A 9,828-nucleotide genomic window follows, 5' to 3' on the forward strand; every position below is an offset into this window, starting at 1 on the left:
GTCCTAGATTCCCTGTGTTTCCAATTCCCATCTGTACCGCCGTGCATCATCTGGTCTAGCCAGGTCTGCAAGGCAGAATTGGGGTCCTGGTAGTTGGGAGGAGGAAGCGTTTAAGAACTAGAGGAAGGTTGTCAAAACCCACAAACTTTTGAAGTGTTCTCTTATATTAAATATAAACAGGATATAAATGCATAGTAAAAACAGTTAATATTAACATGAAATACAAAGATTTTCCCAAACTAAATGATCTTTGTAAGCATGAAAAATACATATTAATATTGCCAGTGAATGATAAATTTTAAGTTGAAAAGATAAACTATACATTTAAAGCAAGGTTATATATAACTCTTACCTGTCGTAAAGTACGTGCAACTATGCTTTCTAATACTGGTCCTCTGTCTTCATGCAGCAAATGAACTTCATCAAGAATAAGGAGTTTGACAATTTGGGAAAGAGCTACATCCCCAACACTCTTCCTTGTGACAACATCCCACTTTTCGGGTGTGGTCACAAGCATCTATAATACAAGAAAAACAACGAAATTATATAAAGAAAAAAATCCATATATATAAATTCCAATTATGTTCTAAAAAACATTATCGGCTAACATAATATTGACTGCATCAAGCCGCACAGTTAAAACTATTCAGGTATGATATCTAATTTATTATATACAATGAACCTTTTCAAGAAAACCTTTCTTTTAGCCTGATATTAAGCAACTAACACTTTTCCTTATCAACTATATAGTTATCTGATGTTTTACATTAGTGATGACAGTAAAAGACCTACTATCTGTCTGTCTTGCACATTAATGACATAATGGATTTTGAGATACCAGGTGAGAGTAATGCTGGCTGTGATGGTTAATGTTATATGTCAACTTGGCTGGGTCATAATTTAAGTAGTTTTGGTAGTTGTGTAATGACTTAACTTGGCAGTTATATAATGGTGAAATGTGGTAGTTATAAAATGATATCCTCCAATTTGTGATCATCCTCCACATTCTTTGGAACAAAACCATGTCAATAAGTGAGGAGTGGGTGTACGCTGCTAGCAGTCAGTCGTACTAAGATGGCTTGTATGTTGCTGTGATGCTGGAAGGTATGTCATTGGTATTCCCAATACCAGCAGGGTCACCCAAAGTGCACAGGTTTCAGCAGAGTTCCAGGCTATGAAGAGACTATGAAGAAGGAATAGGTTGCCCATGTCAGAGTAATTAGATGCTAAAAACTTCATGGATAAGTCAGAAAAACACTGTCAGATATAGCACCAGAAAATGAGCTGCTCAGGTCAAAAGGCACTCAGAATAGGACTGGGGAAGACATCTGCCTTCTCAAAGTAGAGTCAACCGTAATGACGTGAATAGAGTAAAGCTTGTGGGCATAAAGCCTTTGGGACTTTCATATGCTAAATAGCATGAGTCAAAAAGAAGAAACACCTGAATAAATCTACTGATAATCAGAACTTGGAAGGTTCTATGAATCTAGGAAAATTGGAATTTGTCAAAAATGAAATGGAATACATAAAGATTGATATCCTAGGTATTCATGAGCTAAAATTGACTGACATTTGTCATTTTAAGTCAGAAAATTGTATGGCTTACTATGCTGGGAATGATACCAACAAGAGCAATCATGTTGCATTCATCACCGAAAAGGATACTTCAAAATCAATCTTTTATTTTTTTAAGTTTTATTGGCACTTCACTTACATGTCATAATATCCAATAATTCAATCATATCAAGAAAAGTTGAATAATTTTCACCACATTCAGTTCTAGAACATTTTCTTCTTCCTTGTACTCATTATTATTCATTTAATTATATTTTCTAATTGTTGGAAAAATATACACAACAAAAATTTCTCCAATTTCTCAGGTTGTACAAGTCACAATCAATCCTGAAGTACAATGCTGTCTATGATAGGATTAACTCTGCCCACCTTCAAGGAAATCCAATTAGTACAACTATTATTCAAATTTACGCACCAACCACTAAAGCTGGAAATTGAAGAATTCTACCAACACCTTCAATTAGAAATTGATCAAAATGCAATCAAGATGCATTGATAATTATTGTCAATTGGAATGTAAAAGTTGGAAACAAAGGAAGAAACATTCATTGGGAAATATCTTTGTTTGTGATAGAAATGAAGCTGGAGATCTCATGACAGAATGTGAGAAACAGAACCGGGAAGAGAGTAAATGCAAACTCTCAAAGCTAATGGGTTAAGGAGTCTTGGGGGCCAGGGCTCCCATGGGAGGGAGACCTTCATGTTCCTGAGTTGGAGATGTGTTCCAGTCACGTTCTCCAAAATAAAAACTATTCCCCTCAATGTCCCCCCATAAAAATGCCAATTTTGAAGTGCTGTTTGCAAGCATATAGTTGCTTACTATACTCTTGAAAGTCAACTGCTGGAAAGCTACCTGCCTAAAGCTTACCTGACATCAAAAGCAGTCAGATCATCTAACTCTAAAAGTATGGGCCACTCCCTTCTGATGAGCATCATAGATTATTTCCTTGGAGAAGAGGGCAGGGGCACTTAAGGTCAAGCCAACTCAAAGACAACCAAGGTAAGGCTGCCATCTTGACTCTAGAGCCCACTCATCTTGTTATGTATGTACCTTCCTGTCACATATATGGCTCTAGCACCTCCCCTTCCTATTGTGTGTATACTTTTAGGTTCACTTGTACTGCTCCTGTTACATATATGTCTTTAATACAACCCCTTCCTGTTACATATGTATCCCTCAATCACACAACCGTCCCCTGGTACCCATTCAGTTATGGACTAGGCTGGTCTCCACAATAGAATTTTGCTAGACCCATGACTTGTTCACAGCAAATAACTCTTTTCAACAACACAGAGACTATAAACATGAACTTCTCCAGCTGGAATACACAAAAATCAAATTGACTACATCTGTGAGAAGAGACCACGGACCAGCTCAATATTAGCAGCTAAAATCAGGCCAGTGGGTGATTGTGAAATAGACCACCAATTGCTCATATGTAAGCTTAGGTTGAAGCTGTGGAAAATTAAAACAAGTCTACAAGAGGCAAAATATGACCTTGAGTCTATCCCACCTGAATATCAAGAACATCTCAAGAACAGATTTGCTGCATTGAATACTAGTGACAGAAGAACTGATGAGCTGTGGAAGGATATCTAGAACATCATTCACAAAGAAAGCAACAGGTAACTAAAAAGACAGGAAGGAAAGAAAGAAAAGATCAAAGTGGATATCTGAATAGAATGTGAAACTTGCTTTTAAGAGAAGCTGAGGCAAATGGAAGAAATGAAGTCAAAGAGCTGAACAGAAAATTTCGGAGGCCAGCGCAAGAAAACAAAGTAAAATATAGGGAATGCTGAATGCCTCAAAGTTAGACAACCAAAAAGGAAGAACACGTGCAGCATACCTTAAACTCAAGAAAAAAAAATTCAAGCTTTGAGTTTGAATGATTTTATGAGCAAAGTATTGAAAAAAATGTATGAAGCACCCAAAGAAGATTGAGTGAGCACACAGTTACTGTACTCAAAAGAATTAGTTAATATGCATTCTACATTTCAGGAAGTAGCATATGAGCAAGAACCAATGGTTCTGAAGCAAGAAGTTCAAGCTGCATTGAAAACATTAGCCAAAAACAAGGCTCCAGGAATTGATGGGATACTAATTGAAATGTTTCAACAAGCTGATGAAGCACTTACTTGTCTATGCCAGGAAATTTGAAAGATAGCTACTTGGCCAACAGACTGGAAGAGATCTATATTCCCAAAGAAAGGTGATCCAATAGAATGTACAAACTTTAGAACAGAATCATTGATATCACATGTTAGTAAAATTTTGCTGAAAACCATCTATCAATAGTTTAAGCAGTACGTTGACAGGGAGCTGCCAGAGGTTTGGGCTGGATGAAGAAGTGGATGTAGAGGAAGGGATATCATTGCTTAAGTCAGAGGGTTCTTGGCTCAAAGCAGAGAACAGTGACAAGATGCTTACTTGTTTTTAATTGACTATGCAAAGGCATTCCACTGTGTAGATCAAAATAAGCTACACTCTTGAGAAGAATGGGAATTCCAGATCACTTCATTGTGCTCATGGGAACCTGTACTCGGACCAAGACGCAGTTGTGCAAACAGAACAAGCAAACGCTACATGGTTTAAAATCAAGAAAGGTGTGAATCCGGGTTATATCTTCTCACCACATTCATTTTGTATACTGAACAAGTAATTATAGAAGCTAAAATACATGAAAAAGAATGCTGCATCAGGACTGGAGGAAGGTTCATGAGCAACCTATGATATGCAGATGACTTATGCATATTGAAAATAAGCAGGATTTGAAGCACTTGCTGATGAAGACCAAGGAATGCAGTCTTCAGTATGGATTACAACTCAATATAAAGAAGATCAAAATCCTCACAACCATACCAATAAAGTACAAGATAAATGAAGACAAGATTAATGAAGTAGTAAAGGGTTTTGCTTTGCTTAGATCTGTAACCCATACTCACGAATGCAACAGTCAAGAAATCAAAGGACAAATTGCATTGGGTAAATCTGCTACACAAGACCTCTTCAGAGTACTGAAAACAAAGCTATTACTTTGCGGACTAAGGCCTGATCCAATCCACAGTATTTTCAGTTGCCTCATCTGTGTAATGAAAGTTGCACACTGAATAAAGAAGACCAAAGAAGAACTGATACATTTGAATTATGATGCTTGTGAAGAATATTAAAAGTACCATGGGCTGCCAAAAGGATTAGTCAACTTGTCTTGGAACAAGCACAGTCCGAGTGCTTTGTAGAGGGAAGGGCTTTGTCTCACTATTTTGGGCACGTTGTCAGGAGAGACCAGGTCCTGGAGAAGGATATCATGCATGGTAAAGCACAGGGGCAGCGGAAAGAGAAGGCCCTCGATGAGATGGATTGATACAGGGGCTTCACCAATTGGTTCAAACATAAGAATGATTATGAGGTTGGAGCAAAGTTGGGTAATATTTTCTTCTATTGTGCATAGGGTTACTATGAATCAGAACTTAATAACAACAATGACAATAACGACGTTTATTTGAAAGGGAACCAAGAAAACAGAGAGTTCAAAGTAAATGAAAGAAACACAAAGAATCCATCCTAGAATAATCACAATTGTTATAACCATCCAAATTTGGAGGGAAATGAGAAAATGCAATACTAAGTAATAAATGTCCTTACATATCAACTAGCATATGCAGTAAGTACTCTATGTGAGAAAGTTATGCTGTTCCTGTTAGGTACCACTGAGTCAATTTTGACCAATAAAAACCATGGGGGAGAGATGAAGTACTCGATAGGGTTTTCTAGACTAATCTTTATGGAAGCAGATCAGCAGGTCTTTCTCTGAGGAGTGCCTGGAGGGGTTTGAACCACCACACTTTTGGTTAGCAGTCAAATGTTGAACTGTTTTGCCATCAATGTAATTTCTTCCCAACCCCTACTCTGCCCCAAAATAATACATTTAGTAAAGCATGACTGATACATTTCAGAAACAAAGCAGTTACTCATGGGAAACCCAGGGTATTAGAGCAAAAGGTATTCCAGGACCAGGATGCCAATATGAACATCATTAAAAAATACATTTTGTATAAACCTGTGATTATAAATATATTTGCTTTTTATATAATTAATAATTTATATCCCCTAAAAGCTCATAGTGACAAGGAAAAGGATGTCTCAATAATTCTTTCTTCTACTGAAATATTACATTAAAAAATAAGCCTATATATGGAAAATTCAAAGTACACATAAGGTGATGGTATATCCAATTATAGAACCTGAGACTGATGATGACCTTCAGCTCAACTATGCTTTGATAGGGTTGAAATGGCCAGTACATTATTCTCTCAACATTTTTATGATATTTTATGTCTGTTTTGAACTTACTTTTGAGGATAATATTAATTTTATTTTTTGAGATTGCAAATAATGAATAAATTTTTAACAAATGCACAAACCTAATTTACCAGTATGATCTATTGCACCATTACAGATATCACTGCAATCATTTTGAAATATGTACTAGGTCAAGTACAAAATTTAGCAATGGTACGCTTACAGAACATTCATTAGCAAACTGTAATGAAATAGATTGATTAATACATATCTAAGGTGTGAAATGCTATAAATCTAAGCTACATAGTTAATTTGCTAAAGGTAAAATGGCAATGTTGAGATCACATCAATATTTGTACAAAAGATGTGCTAGTGAAGTTAAATAGAAACAGATGCATGATAAATTCTGAGATTCAAAATGGGCTGAAACATTCACTGTACATTAATTAACATATTTTTTATAATAACCCAATAAATCTAAACAGAAATTCTACAAGTTCAAAATAACCCAAGATATATTATCATAAGTATCCCCATAGATCACTTATCAACATCCCTTTTCAGGCAATGTCTATTATTATACCCTGTCATTAAAAGTCTTTGAAAAACATGGCCATCTGTTTTCAAAATACAGCAAGCCCTCGAAGCAGCAATTAAATGCAAATATATAATATTCATATTAAAATGTAAAGTGAAGAATCAAACTTAATAATAAAGTTAGATTTCAAAAATTAGGAAAGCTATACAATACACCATTAAATTATAGTAATAAATGTAAAGCTTGTCTACCTACCACCCTATGAGCTTAGAATACTGCGCCAGCACTTTATTATAATGAACTTTCAGAGATAATAATGTGGTGACAATTAAATTGTAAAATCAATTTTTTTTCCAGATATAAGAAAATTATACTGCCAGATCTAGTGTTTTGTTTTCTATATGTCACTTTCAACAAAGTGAGAAGTGGCTTCATTTATATCACTGTTTCACCCATTCAGTTCCCTGAACTGGAATGGCTAGAAAATCAAGTGTCATATTTGCTCAGTGAATTGGAATTTATGCAAGACATTTCCATCTACTCTCCTATTGGGTCAAGGGTCAACTATCAATATTTTTAATGTCAACCTACATTTCTTTCAGATCACATACTTATTCCCTCTGCAGCATAAAAAAGCCGGATTCAAAAGGGATCCAGTTTTACTCTGTCTCCTGGGAAATGGCACCACTGAAATGCTTATATACTGTAACTATGCCATCAATTTAATGACAAATCCAAACTGCCTAAGATTTCCCAGCAATAATTTATGTGGTAATTTACCAAAATATTTACCGTATGTACTTGAGTATAAGCTGGCCTGAATATTAGCCAAGACACCTAATTTTCTGACAGAAACTGCATTAAAAATGTGTTGAAAAACTCGGCTTATACACAAGTATATACAGTAAATCTTTGCCTGTATCTATATGCAATAAAATGATAATATTTAGTTTCCTTTGAGTGTTCTTGATTACTTCCTTGGTACAATGGGTGCCACCAGCAGCTCTAGAGGAGAAAGATGAGGTTATCTGCTTCCTTACAGATTTATAGTCTTCACAGTTTCAGAAACACTATATACACTTGCTGAGCGGCAGAACTGACTTGATGATAGATAGGACTTTGGTTTGGTTTGGTTTGGTGTGATGTGGAGAACGGTAACAGGAGAGAAAAAACAATGGATAACAGAACTCTGATGGAGCAGTGGGTTAGGCGTGGGGCTGCTAACTGCAAGGTGGGACATTCAAGACCCAGTAGCCTCCTCACAGGAGAAAGATGAGGCTGTCTTTCCAACATGAGTCAGATATGGATCAGAGAATCAAAGTCCGTGGAGTAGGCTTGGGTTTTGTAAGGTGAACTGAGGTATGGAGTGAAACCAGAGTTGGATTGAAGTGAAGTGAGTTAAGCCATAGCTTTCTTGCCATGAAAGAGCTCCAGGCGAGGTTCTGTGACCTAGCGAGGCAGGTGGTGGAAGTCACGCCCTGTGGTCAGGGTGCAGGGTTTTTTAAAAAGGAGCCAGGGGTGGGGAAACCATCCGAGGCGGCAGGTGTTGCAAGCTATTCGAGAATGGCTTGTCAGCTTCTTGTGGTGCTCTGTGCACCAGAACGCGTGGTTTCATTTCCTGAGCCAGGTTGTTCTGTCTTGGCTCCGTTTGGCCAGGCCAGTTTCAGTTTGAAACCGGTCCAGACAGGTTTCAGTCTATAAAATGAACTTACATCCACACTCTCAGGTTGGTAAGTTCCAAACCTCAGGTTTCTGTCGTCTTCATTTACTAACATGCTCTAAAAGTCAGAAGTACGAATCCACTAGGAGCTCTAAGGGAGCCAAGACCTGGCAATCTGCTTACAAGCTTTCCAGTCTTGGAAATCTTATGGAGTTGTCGTACTTTGTCCTGTAAGATAGTTCTGAGTGGGAATGGACTCATTGACAGTGGCTTTGATTTGTGAAGGTACCACTGACACCTTATCAAAGTCATTCTTCAGGACTGGTCTCTCTCGACAACATGTCCAAAGTATGTAAGACAAAGTCTCCATCCTTGCCTCTAAGAAGCACTTTGGCTGTACTTCTTCCAAGACAGACCAGTTTGTCCTTTTAGCAGTCCACGGTACTTTCCATACTCCTCTCCAGCTACACAATTCAAGTGCATCAATTCTGTTTTGTTCTTTCATATTCAGTGTCCAACTTCCACATGCATAAATGACAGTGGAAAATACACCATGGCTTGGGTCAGGCGCATGTAGACCTCAAACTAACATCATTGCTTTTCAACACATTAAAGAGGTCTTGTGCAGCAGATACACCGTATATATTTGTGTATAAGCTGAATTTTTCAGCACATTTTTAATGCAGTTTCTGTGGTAAAATTAGGTACCTCGGCTGATCAGGTCGGCTTATACTCGAGTACATATGGTACCTAATGCAACACATCTTTTGATCTCTTGATTGCCACGAGCACTGATTGTGGATCCAAGCAAGACAAAAATCTTTGACAACTTCAAGGATATAACCCTGATCCACCCTTTCTTGAGTTTAGAACACGCAGTATTCCTTTGTTCTGTTCACAAAACTGCCCCGTGATACAAGTTCAAGTTTCACATAGGCACAATAAAGTGTTCTAGAATCCCTATTCTTCTTAAGGAATTCACACGATAAACTATGTTTATTATGGTCCACACAACAAACTTAGGAATGCTTTGGCATAGCCAATAGAACACAAGTAAACATATTTCTGGTCTTCTCTACTTTCAGCTAAGATCCATCTAGCATTAGCACTGATATTCCTTGTTCCGCATTCTTTTCTGGTTGCACATATATATACTGTGCAACCATTTTTAGATGACCTGTAGTAAAATTTTACTAGCAGGTGATATTAATGATACTGTCCGACCATTTGCACATTGTGGGCCATCTGTTTTTCTCTTTAAATGAGTATAAATATAGGTCATTTCGTGTCAGCTGGCCAGGTAGCTGTCTTCCAAATTTCTTGGCAGAGACTAGTGAGTGCTTTCAGTGTTCCATCAGTTTGTTGAAACATCCCACTGGCATTCTGCCAAGTCCTGCATCCTCTTTTTCTCCTAATACCTTCGGTGTAGCTTGGACGAATTCCTCAGTGTTGAATGACAACTAACTCTTTGAGGTAGTCAACTCTGTGTATTCCTCCCATCTTTTTTTGATGCTTACCTCATCATTCTATTTTACCCACTGAATCTTTCAATGCTGTTATTCAAGGCTTGAACTGTTTCTTCAGTTCTTTCAGCTTGAGATACACAAACATGTTCTTTCCTTTTGGGTTTCTAAATCTTAATCTTTGCACATTTCATTATAATATTTGACTTTATTTTCTTCAACTGCCTTTTGAAATTCTCTATTCAATTCTTTACTTCATCATTCCTTCCACTTGTTTTAGATATTCTACATT

At 37.2% G+C, this 9,828-nt stretch overlaps 1 protein-coding gene across 1 annotated transcript in view; it reads right to left on the reverse strand.

The window, feature by feature from the left end:
- ASCC3 (activating signal cointegrator 1 complex subunit 3) overlaps positions 1-9,828 on the reverse strand; it is a 365,946-nt gene that overhangs the window by 247,395 nt on the left and 108,723 nt on the right. The window contains exon 11 of the mRNA XM_045294314.1: positions 353-517. Within this exon, the coding sequence (XP_045150249.1) occupies positions 353-517 (165 nt within the window). The remainder of the gene's footprint in view (positions 1-352; positions 518-9,828) is intronic.

This window comes from Echinops telfairi, unplaced genomic scaffold (assembly GCF_000313985.2).
Source record: "Echinops telfairi isolate 266 unplaced genomic scaffold, ASM31398v2 ScPeMD7_3533;HRSCAF=4204_0, whole genome shotgun sequence".
Lineage (NCBI taxonomy): Eukaryota > Metazoa > Chordata > Mammalia > Afrosoricida > Tenrecidae > Echinops > Echinops telfairi.